Source organism: Macrobrachium rosenbergii, chromosome 44 (genome assembly GCF_040412425.1).
Source record: "Macrobrachium rosenbergii isolate ZJJX-2024 chromosome 44, ASM4041242v1, whole genome shotgun sequence".
Taxonomy (NCBI): Eukaryota; Metazoa; Arthropoda; class Malacostraca; order Decapoda; family Palaemonidae; genus Macrobrachium; species Macrobrachium rosenbergii.
Genome location: NC_089784.1, coordinates 9,458,722 through 9,471,081, shown reverse-complemented (window position 1 = coordinate 9,471,081; position 12,360 = coordinate 9,458,722). Strand labels below are relative to the sequence as shown.

General features: G+C 35.1%; 1 protein-coding gene across 1 annotated transcript; it reads left to right on the top strand.

Moving 5' to 3' along the window:
* Positions 1–1,634: 1,634 nt before the first annotated feature.
* On the top strand, positions 1,635–11,168 carry LOC136829131 (inactive hydroxysteroid dehydrogenase-like protein 1). Its single transcript, XM_067087470.1, has 7 exons — positions 1,635–2,402; positions 3,311–3,433; positions 4,689–4,799; positions 5,556–5,773; positions 8,472–8,604; positions 9,425–9,522; positions 10,633–11,168. Exons 1-7 carry the CDS (start codon positions 2,210–2,212, stop codon positions 10,696–10,698), a joined length of 942 nt encoding a protein of 313 aa, XP_066943571.1. The 5' UTR covers positions 1,635–2,209; the 3' UTR covers positions 10,699–11,168.
* The last annotated feature ends 1,192 nt before the right edge of the window (positions 11,169–12,360 follow it).

The following is a 12,360-nucleotide window of genomic DNA, read 5'->3' as shown; positions in this document are numbered from 1 at the left end:
AAAAGCCTCTTCAGATTTGACTTTGATAATACTGTGATTTTCAGGTGATTTTGACAATGATTTGTTACACAAAACTTCAAAAATGAAGGAAAAATCACAAAATAAACATTATTTTCGAAACCCCGGTCGTTCTCTTGCTTTTTTATTCTCAGGAGCCTCACTCTGTTAAGGGGAGAGGGCTTGTTTATACATACATACACACACGCATGCACAAACATACACACGCATATATATATGTGTGTGTGTTTGTGTATTTATGTATATATATATATTATATATATATGTGTATATATATATATATATATATATATATATATATATATATATATATATATATATATATATATATATATATATATATATTGAAGCAATAAGCCTCTTCCTTTGAAAAACTGCGGCTCGTGAGGAAAAACAAGAAAATAATAACTGTCAGTCATCCTGCGTTTCCTGAAAATCTGGGACACGGGTGTCAGCCTGTTTGTTACAGAAGGAAAGATTCTCATATAGACAAAAATTTTCTTTGCAGGTACGGGATGTTAGTGACGGTAAAAGAGCAACTATTTGTTACGACCTTAGCAACCGTCATTTTTTTTTTCATGCGCTAAGGAAACACACATTTACTTAAGTCTAGTTATACGTCAGTTGTTATGTAATTATATAGAAGTCTGTAAATGTGTTAGGAACATGAACACTATCTCTGCATTCTACTGTACGTAGCTATCAACCTGTTCTCGTAGAAAACATAGGCATACGTATTGTACGCTATATGCTTTTCGCTTGCCATGACACCCATGGTTAAGAAAAATATGACTTGCTTACGCATTATTCTCAGGCAGATCTTGCCTATATTGTCAAGGTCACTCCACCCCTGCCAAATCCCTCATCGAATGCACACACAATGTCAAGAAAGAAATTAGTTCCAATCTTACCTAGAGGCGTCTAAAGACGTCGCGTCAGTGGTAATTGCCACGTAAAAAGAGCACTCTCTCAACACCGCAGATTCTATTCTGTTTTGTTCATGTTCTGAACTAGCGTCAAATAAATATTTTAAAGCAGGCTATGAATATTTATCGACAACACCCTTCCGCAACGACTTTCTTGGGCAATTTAAGAAAGTTAAAGAAGAAGAAAAAGTTTGTGTTCGATTTTTCCTTGAACGTGTTTCTCCTCACGCATAGAGAGAAGAAGGGTTTCGTTGGAGAGTTTTTCACCCGATTTTTCCTCCTTGAAGTTTCGCCTTGTCATGTCTTGATGTTGTTAAATCACCGCTGCATGCTGTAGCCCCTTAGGAAATACTATTCACGATTGTTTCTCGTCATAAATGGTTTTCCATTTCATTCAGTCCCTTGATGGTTTTTAGCCTGTCCAGCATTTATAGAAGATCAGAAGATTGCAGTGAAAGAAAGATAAATTGATGAGTAGAGAAAAAATATTCATATACACTAATACATGCAAACAAGCATTATTTATACACAGCATATATATATAGTATATGTATATATGTATATATATATATATATATATATATATATATATATATATATATATAGAGAGAGAGAGAGAGAGAGAGAGAGAGAGAGAGAGAGAGAGAGAGAGAGAGAGAGAGAGCAGCTAAGAAATATTTTAGGCAAATGACGGCAAAGAGACAAGATGTTTTAAAGTAGCATTGCAGCTTCACTCGAAATTACAAGATCAAAAGATAGGAAATAGCTTAGGGCCTGTATTCCAGATTTCGCTGCCAAAATCTGGTTTAGCTGCAAGCTCTGACAGCCAGGCTGGAGCTAACCAGCGATCAGTAGATGTACCTGTCACTGTAAAGTTTTCCGTCAGCATACCTCATCAGACCAAGTCAGTTTTTGGGAATAAAGTTTATGAACAAATTTTCACTTTTCACTAATTCTAATCATATTATTCATGGTTTTTTTTTTGGCAGAGGTCACATATATAGTATTTAATCTTAGGAGAGAGAGAGAGAGAGAGAGAGAGAGAGAGAGAGAGAGAGAGAGAGAGAGAGAAATACTCCAATTAATAATTTTTTTCCTTTTTTATAATCTCATTCTTTTTAAAGGCATTCTACTCAGAAGTAATTTTATCTTAGTAAAGAAAATGAGAGCGCTCATGACATTTCAGCTCTGTAGGTCAAGTTTTAGTCGACGTTCCAGCTGTAACAGAACAAAGTCAGTCAGTATTAGACCCACGTGAAGTAAAGATGTCCCTCATCGTTCCTAGCGAGATATCCAACGATGGACAAAGGACAGTGGATGCCTTTGCCGTCATTGGCATGATAGTTGTTATTATTATAGTTTTAAATTTTTTGTGGAAGGCTGTTTTACTCGTATGGTACTATGGCATATCAAGAATATGCAAGACAAACCTGGAAAAGAAATACGGAGGTTGGGCGGGTGAGTCTATTGTTACTCTTAATCGGTGTTCTACTAAAAAAGGATTTACATTCGTTATGTAAATTATGACTAGACCTCTAAATTTTAAAATCTTTTACTGCTTTGTGATATCCCATACGTTGTTCTTGTAGTCTGGAGTGACTGCGCTGTTCAAGGAACAATGGTGGTAACCTTGAATTTGTTTAAGAACACTGTTTCTAGGCCTACGAATCTACGTGAAAATTCCTGTCTTTCTGTTTGTAGAGCATCTCCTCGCATGCTATTTGTAGCTATTTTGATAGTATAGTCTTCCCTCTCAGAATCCCTTTCATGATTCAACACGACAAACTGAGGGTAATTCATCGCATATCTAAGTGAAAAAAAAAGTGAGGAAAAAGTGCCGAAACATCCCTTGGACTCTTGATAACTTTTCCTTTAACAAATGTTTCTACCGATCGCTTTGGATATATTTATTATAATCATAACATTAATTATTACCTCAAAGGATAATGGTACTCTTTAGGTGTATTATTATTATTATTGTTCTTCACAATTTTGTGTGATGCTTACAAAAAATTTAAAGCACTGGCTACTGTCCTTCTACCTGCTTATTTTCTGAAGAAGGAGCTGTTCGAGCTTAGACTAAAATCATATGTAATTTTGTTATTTTTAATATATATATATATATGCTTTGTGTGATGCTTGTAGATGTATGTTATTTTCCCGTGGTGTTCGATTAGACCAAAATATATAATATGTTATTTTTAATATATATATATATATATATATATATACTGTATATATATAAAAATGTGTGTATTATTATTATTATTATTATAATTATTATTATTATTATTATTATTATTATTATTATTATTATTATTATTATTATTATTATTATTATTATTATTATTATTATTCTGTTCCAGTGGTGACAGGGTCTACGGACGGCATTGGCAAAGCTTATGCTCAGGAACTGGCCAAAAGAGGTTTCAACATCGTGCTGATCGCAAGAAATCGTCATAAGTTGCAGAAAGTAGCCCAGAAACTCAGTGAGTCGTAACCCTTTCTTCTTCTTCTTCTTTTTAATGGTTTCGTTTTCTGTATAAGCAACAATTCTTTACCACTTATCAATGATAAGTATAATCTGAAAAGTAAAGTATATTGCCACTGAAAGTAGTTTTTCTTTTTTATTGATATCATAACTTGCTGACATTCTTGTTTAACACGACACTAACAATTCACTTGACCAGAAATCTGTCACAGGAGAAAATATATATGCGCAAAAGAGAGAGAGAGAGAGAGAGAGAGAGAGAGAGAGAGAGAGAGAGAGAGACCTGTTGATGAAACAAGAAAAAAAAGCTAAGGGATCTCACCTGTTGACTGAAATATGGTAGAGATGCACGACCCAATGTTTGAGAACAAAGGTTATATGGTAACTACCCCACGTTAGGGGATGAAACGCGATAAAGTGCTCAAAAAATTATTTTCCTGGACACTAATGCGTGTAACAGAGTAACGAAATCACTAATCACGTGATTCATGAGATTGATGTTTAAAAGTAGGACTGGGATTTTACAATGGTTAAATCATCAATGATATTTAGTTCCTCATATACAGTAGCAAAAATGGATATTGTAATGGGATAATGAACCGTATCACCTCCATCATTCAATGTTTTGAGATTACTTTCATAGGTTAAATGGTATGCCAAGTTTCACTATGTTCCGAGATTTCACGTCATGGAAAAGGTTGAATGAGATAAACTTATTTTTTGTTATTTAATTAGTTCTTTGTTCATTATTCGTGTGAGGAAACTATTAATTAACGCGACACTGTTCATTTCCCACAACTATGGTTTAACTTCTATCTAGAAAGTGAGTTTAATTGTCGCCACCAACTAAGTTGGAAGGATGTTATGTTTTAGCTAAGGTCCTTCCTCGGTTTTAGCCTATGTCAGTGTGTTCAAGCATTGAGGAAATGCCTCGAGAACAAATGACGGGATCTGAATGCATCTGGATGATTACATTTCTTGGATGACCTGCTCCTGAATAATGTCTGGTGGGAGTCGATGAAAACTGGACAGTTCTTGGACAGCGAATAATCCCAGCCATTATTTGTCATTATCATTGTTACCAATGTGAATTTAAAGACGTTAGCGCCTCAGTACATTTGAAAGAAAGCGCAAAGACTGAGGAGTGTTGGTGAATCTGTACCATTCATGTGACTTGTCCACGCTTGGATGGCCATAACAGAGGTATGCATTCTACCGAGTGTTCTTGTTTAATCTGTTGTTTATATTTTCAGTTGACACAGACAAAGTACAAGCGGAGTTCATCGTGGCAGACTTTTCAGGCGGGAGACCGATCTACGATACCATTGCACAGGGCCTGCGCGGTAAAGACATAGGCATACTTGGTGAGTAATGCTTTGCCCTCTGTCATCTTCAAATCAGGTGATTTTACCAATTTAAGAAATTGGTGTTATGACGCCAAGGGACATCACCGTCAGATCAGGAGTACAAAGAAGTTTTATTAAAAAAAACTCCACAAAATATAGTTTTTGATCTATGGCGTTATTATTAGGTTTCACATTCAACTGTTAGTTTTATAAGCAGGTGTATTTGACGGTCTGTATGTATGCGTTGTGTGGATGCATTTCGAAGAAAATCATTCAATGATTATTTTTTCTTCAAGTGAATATGGATCAATTTATCAAATGCTGTCTCTTAGTTGTGTAGTCAGCCAATTTATATTAAATAGTCTATGCATGATAAATAGGGAAGTAAAGAGTGAATAAAGACTATTCCAGCAAAATTCAGTTCTGAAGCCATGTTATAACTCGGAAAAAATAAGATAAGGACTTAAGGGATCAGAGGCGAAAAGTTTTTCTTTCTTGTAGTGTGTTATCTTCTTCGATCCAGTGCTACTTATTATCATTAGGACTGTTAACAGCAACGGAAATAACAGGGCTAGACATAGACCAGAAATGCCTCCCAAAGTGTACATGGGATTAAGAAAAACACTTAGGATTCTAAAAGAGTTTCAAATAGGAAGATAAAATGTCAATGAAAAGACCAGCTAACCAATCATGTTTTGACTTTTGTTGGGGTTTAAATTCATCACCGATAATTTACGCTGTGCACTAATTACTATTTTATCATTGCTTGAACAGTTAACAACGTAGGCGTTCTGGGCTACCCGAAAGATTTCGAGCAACTGAGCGAGGACGAGATTTGGAATCAAATCCTAGTTAACGTGGCTTCCGTTCCAGCAATGACGAAAATAGTCCTGCATGGAATGCTGGAAAGAAAGCGCGGCCTCATCGTGAATATTTCGTCTACGCTCAGCGCCGTCCCGTTTCCATACTTCCAGGTTTATGCAGCTTCGAAGGTAATTGAGTTTAGCTTGGCATTATATATTATATACATATATATATATATATATATATATATATATATATATATATACTATATATATATATACATATATTACTAAAAGGACCTCATTCAAACTGGATGGTATCTAATGGAGTGTTTATTCTGAAAAAGTTACAAGCTTTCTTGGACAAACAGTCCACATTATCAAGTATCAAGTATCAAGTATCCAGTTTGAATGAGGTCCTTTTAGTAATTCTACTAATGCACAGAACATTTGTGTATGTGATAAAGTTAACATATATATATATATATATATATATATATATATATATATATATATATATATATATATATATATATATATATATATATATATATATATATATATATATATATACATTATTTATATATAGTTTTGTTATTTTGATAGACAAAATAAAGTATTTTAATGCAAAGTTGTAGCTCGGTTTTAGGTAAAAGCATGTGAACAAGACGAACATACTTAACAAAAAGACAAGGAATTTTCTCCTTGTCATGGTTCTGAAATGTTGGTTGAGATATCAGTTGAGTTGAGCTTGTGCATGATGTTTGAACAATAAACTATTTACTAAGAATCAGAGCCTCGAAAATAGCCACAAAAAGAGCCTGGGCTTTCACAGACCTTATTGTCATTGTGTCGAAGAAACTAAAAAGGTGGGGAATTTACGTTTGTTGTATATGCTACTTAATATATTACCATTGCTATTGTGTATTCAAAGCAAGCGCGATAATGTGTGTGTGTGTGTGTGTGTGTGAGAGAGAGAGAGGAGAGGAATTATAAGATTTTGATTTCAATCTTGGTAAATGAATTTGCCAAACAAGAACACACAGACACGTACATACATATATATATATATATATATATATATATATATATATATATATATATATATATATATATACAATTTATATAAGAAAATGGAGCAAAGAATGGATACAGTTAATTTGATAGATGATGGTAAGATAAGATGAGAGAAGAGGAGTTAAAGAATGGAAGAAGAAAGTAAGGTAGCAGGTTTGTGGAAAATGCTGGGAAGAGACTTGGAATGTCTCTGGAAGCTAAGGTTGCAATATGTGAGGGGGTTGTTGAACTAAATTTTTTTTATTAACTTGGAGGGTGGATGTTAAATGTAAATAAAAGAAAGGAAGGACTGAATGAAGGTGTTGAGATGAGATGTTTGCATAGTCTATATGGCGTAAGACGAATTGGAAGGGTGAGAACTGTGGGGATCCATAGACGAAGTCGTAAAAGGCAGCCTAAGTGAAAGAAAGGTTGGATCCAAGTGTTGGGAAATGGGGTGATTTGGAAAGAGTGGAGGGCGATAGGTTGGTGTCAAGTAAAGTGTAAATTCATAAGCGCTAGGGGGGGGTCGGGACGAGAGGAAGACCTTGAAAGTGATAGTTAGAGAGCCTGAATGAGTTATTGAACAGCAAAGGCCTTGGATCATGTCAAGATTGCCGAACCCACTCGCAGCAGGGTTCGCTATTCTTTACAAGAAGAATATTCTGTTCGTTATTCTTTACATGGGCATAATCGGGTTCGCTGTTCTAGACATGAACACTTCGGTACCAGACATTTGATCCACCAGGGGCTAGTACTAAACAAGGCGAAATACATTTGACCGACCAGGAGCTAGTGCTAAGCAGGGCGAAACAGTGTAGATGAATCACTGTTTGGCCGTGTTTAGTACTAGCCCTCATGTGGAATTTGAGTTCGGACCGGAAAGGGTTGGCCATTCTTGACATGGGGATCATTGGGTTCGCTGTTCTTGACATGGGGATGTTGGGTTCGTTAATCGTAACATGGTCCAAGACACTTGATATCACGAAGCAAGTGAATGGGTACGCAAGAGACATGAATGGTACACTGCGTGAAGCAGCTAAAGCCTTTGCAGTTTTCTGCACTGGGAGCTCACCAAGATTGCAGGAGTAACAGTATGAATGTGGCTTAAGGTTGATTAAAAAAGATGTAGGATTCATTAAATATTAACAGTTTTCTGGTAAATCTTTCTCCAACAAGCTCATTAAGTCAACTTCACAAACGAGAGAGAAAGCTGACAGGAAATAGCGAGTTTTTTTTTTTATTACTCCTGACGGAATCCAACTAACCAAGAGAACTAAATAAGCATGGACACCGGGCGATATTGATTTGAGGATCCCGTTTGCTAGTCTGTACTTACATAAACTTCGTCATGCTCACAACGAGAATGACAAATAATGAGGAATCGGGCCAGCCCTAGGAGAGCTGTTAATCAGCTCAGTGGTCTGGTTAAACTAAGGTATACTTAACTTATGGCGAGTGGAATGTTTCTGTAATTTCCAAGTCGTGCTTCATTAATACTTATCATTGACTGAGAATTGAATATTCTTGATCCTGGATGTTTGTGTTGCTCATTAGGACGACTGATTTTCTAGGCGTTTTGACGCCATATTAAAATTCTTATTGTCTAAGTTCAAAACACAAAATTAGCTGATGTTTTTATTTTAATATAAGTATTTGCGAAAACGGCAAATTTCTATCAGACGAACCTTTTCCCGGAACAGCATGAATAAACACTCACTTTAAATATATAAAAAAGCAAGCTACTGCATGTGACAATAAGCAAATGAAGTGCTTTTCCTGAATCGATAACTTACGCCCCTAAATCATTGAATGAATTCTCACCTTCCAGGCATTCGTGAGAAGCTTCAGCGTGGCGCTGGCGCATGAGTACAGAGGAACTGGAGTCGATGTGCAGACCGTTCTTCCCGGGGCTGTCGCTACGAACTTACTCGCTTGGAATGAAGATGACAAGCCCAAACCAAGTAGATATATCTCTTGATATTCAGACTTAGAGAGAATAAGAGAGAGAGAGAGAGAAAATGAGTGTTTAAAATAGCTAAATGTAGAACCAAATATAAATACATTATCTAATAGTACATACTGCCTTTTATCGTAACAACAAAATACCGATGGCAATTGATAGAAAGTGATGATTTTTTCAAAGAAACTTATATTTTGAAAGTTTTTGTTAAAGAATTTTACTGAGTATCCAAGTTTTCTAGTGCTTGTTTGCAAAATCTATCAAGTCATTCAAAATTTGTTATAAGTGATATCAAATGAAAAAACAGACTTTTATCGCAACAACAAAATACTGATGGCAGGTTTGATTTTTTCAAATTTGTTAGAACTTTCGTTAGTTTTCTCTGCTGTGAGTCATGCAAGATTGTAGAGCATATAAAACCTCGGTCTTCAAATTTATCTAGCTCTTCGTTAGGTGAGTCCGGAGTTCGACTTCCTGGGACGGCCGGCTGATGAAGGGTTAGAGTAATTTATTTCTGGTGATAGAATTCATTTCTCGCTATAACGTGGTTCGGATTCCACAATAAGCTGTAGGTCCCGTTGCTAAGTAACCAACTGGTTCTTAGCCACGTAAAAATAAGTCTAATCCTTCGGGCCAGCCCTATAGGAGAGCTGTTAATCAGCTCAGTGGTCTGGTAAAACTAAGGTATACTTAACTTTAGTAGGTACCAAGATACTAAAATTTCCCGAAAACGAATTTGAATAGCACCTTCTTTATACTCATTTGCATACAAAGCAATAGTGTTACTGAATTTATAACGACTATTTCTCTTTCCTTTTCAGGTTTGACTGTCCCAATTCCCCACGTTTTTGCAAGGGATGCTGTGGCTACCATTGGCTACGCAAAGGAAACAGCTGGCTACTGGCCTCATGAAATTCAGGTATGCATGAAAATCTATCTCTTTTTTTCTCTCTTCTTACATCGGCACTCACACACACACACACACACACACGCCTGTATACATACGCGAATACATACCATACTGAAATATATTATATATATATATATATATATATATATATATATATATATATATATATATATATATATAGATGTGTGTGTAAATATATATATATATATATATATATATATATATATATATATATATATATATATATATATATATATATATGTGTGTGTGTGTGTGTGTGTGTGTGTATGTATGTATACATGAGTCTGTCAATGAATAGGGCAGCAGCAAGAATGGAAAGGTTTAGGAACGCCTCCCCATCATCAGAGCAAAATGAAAGCAATCAAATTAGGAATTTGTGAACTTCTCGTAAAAGATTTAGCTTGGAGCTATGATGCATTCTCAAAATATGTAGTTAAATTGTTTACAAATTCATTTCTTAATTGCTAAAAAATACAATATTCGGAAAATTGTGAAAAGACTGTACTTTGAAAGACGGTGTAGCGAAATATTTCCATAGCTATACATAAAGTGTAAGGTGTTTTTAAATATGAATTAAAACAAGCGAGGAGGAATGATGTGCAATATTTTTGGTCACTGAGAAACTTACTTAATTTATAAAGTAGTATAAAGGTGGTAAATTAGAGAAGGATTAAAATCTCTCTCTCTCTCTCTCTCTCTCTCTCTCTCTCTCTCTCTCTCTCTCTCTCTTCCTGGATCTCATTGATCAGTTCAATGAACATAACTGTGACCTTTTACCGCTTTAATCAGGTTTCCGTAAAAAGTATTGCAAGTTTCATGAACGATATTTAATCTTATCAGTATTTTTTTTCTGCCATAATCTTATTTTGTCCGTGAATGAGATTGGCAGCAGTGCATCTAGTCTTAAGGTATTTTTTTTTGAAATTTGCAAGCAATTGAAATCAATTGCAGCAGTCAATTCAGAGCGGTAGAGACTCCATCGTTTTTCTGTCTTCTATCATTTAAGTCCTTTCCCTGTGTACCAGCTTCATATATTAAATTCATTTGAATTTCCATTCATTCTGTCGTTTACTGCTATTATTTGTTTACTCATTACAGCTGATGGCGCTGCGCGCTCTGCCGGAATATTTGGTGACTACAATGGCGATAACGCTGGTGCCATGAATTAGCGATACGACGGCTCACTTCGGGAACGCCTGCCTTCTTCTAAAAGCGGCTTCTTCAAAGGACTTCCGAAAAAAAGAGGAGCATTTCGAGGAAGACAGGAGTTCAGTGATGAATTATTATTATGTCACAGTGACAGAGGATCAATATCGGCCGAGTTATCTGGCCGTGACTTGGGAGGGCTACGTAGGGGGTTCGTATCACCGCTCGCTCTGAGTCCCCAAAGGCCGCCCCAAGCATATAACCACCCGATCAATTATGGAGATGTTTGTCTTGTACACTCCGGTAACGAGAGTCGAGATACCGGCAGGTGTCTCGCTCGACGCTCTCTTCGTGGAAGAATGAATAACTGATATAAAAGAGCAACAGGTGATCGGGCAACGATAAGTTTTTGGGTCGCCGTTCGGCCTCTTGACCTATAAGAAATAATACAAAGATGAGAATACATACATGTACATGCAAATATCATACACATAACCAATAATATATATATATTTAAATATATATATATATATATATATATATATATATATATATATATTATATATGTATATATATATATATATATATATATATATATATATATATAAATATGTGTGTGTGTGTGTGTGTGTGTGAGTGTTTTCTAGAAATACTCTAGATTTTATAAAAATTAGAGAGAGAGAGAGAGAGAGAGAGAGAGAGAGAGAGAGAGAGAGAGAGAGAGAGAGAGAGAGCTACCGGTATGTAGTTAAAACTTGTTTATTCACGAGTGTGTTATTTGTTTACTGCATAACGGTTTGCACCAAGTACGGGCGTATGATTATAAATATGAAAAAAGAACAAAATAAAGAGCTGCCTGCCTTGAGATCAGCAATATCAACTTCGCCTCCAAATTATTGTTATTGTTGTTACCCAAAACCCACTAAATATTACAGAAATGTATGAGTAAAATCAGTGAAATTAAATGTGGCACAGCAGAGTCAGTAAGTTCAGAAGTCACTGAGTCCTTTGAATCTCTCAAAAAAACGTGTTGTTGAAGATCAAAATGGAAGGCCGAAATAATGGTATATCATCAACAATAATATTTAACCTTCACAAAATCAAATGTGCTGTTTTGTATATTACTGTTTTTGCTTTTCCTAAAAATTCTTTTTTTTTTTTAATGACAAGTGTTTTCACAAAAAAGTAGTTTGTTTATTTGGGAACTGCAAATTCTTCAGGTTGCAAAAAATTAAAGAGACAATGGGCATTTGTGATTTATCAGAAAATAAGACACGTTTGACCTTTTGGGTGTAATTGCTGTATAGAAATATATGACGAGTAATATATTTATTATTTAATTGTATTCTTTATTCATAATGAAAACCAGGCACTGCTTTCCGAGTTTTTTTCAAATAACATTTATTAAATAACTGATCAATATGATAATCAACTGATTAACCAGCTTATTTATTTATTCATATATTAATTAATTTATTAATCCACTAGGTATAATAAGGCTCAAGATCTAATGATTCACCAAGAATTCACCTGAAAAGAGTTAACAAGCAACATTCCTGTGTAGATAACTATAGATAATATATCCTACATTTCTCATCATTAATTTACATTATCACAGATGCGCTCTCTTTCGTAGGGAACAGATCTTATATTCCTTGAATTTGCCAAAGATTTTCTTAC

Excerpts from the sequence above, each read along its gene's own strand:
- LOC136829131 (XM_067087470.1), top strand. The coding sequence starts at position 2,210 with ATGTCCCTCATCGTTCCTAGCGAGATATCCAACGATGGACAAAGGACA. Across the intron at positions 4,800-5,555 it reads TAAAGACATAGGCATACTTG|TTAACAACGTAGGCGTTCTG; the intron begins GTGAGTAATGCT and ends TTGCTTGAACAG. Across the intron at positions 5,774-8,471 it reads AGGTTTATGCAGCTTCGAAG|GCATTCGTGAGAAGCTTCAG; the intron begins GTAATTGAGTTT and ends CTCACCTTCCAG.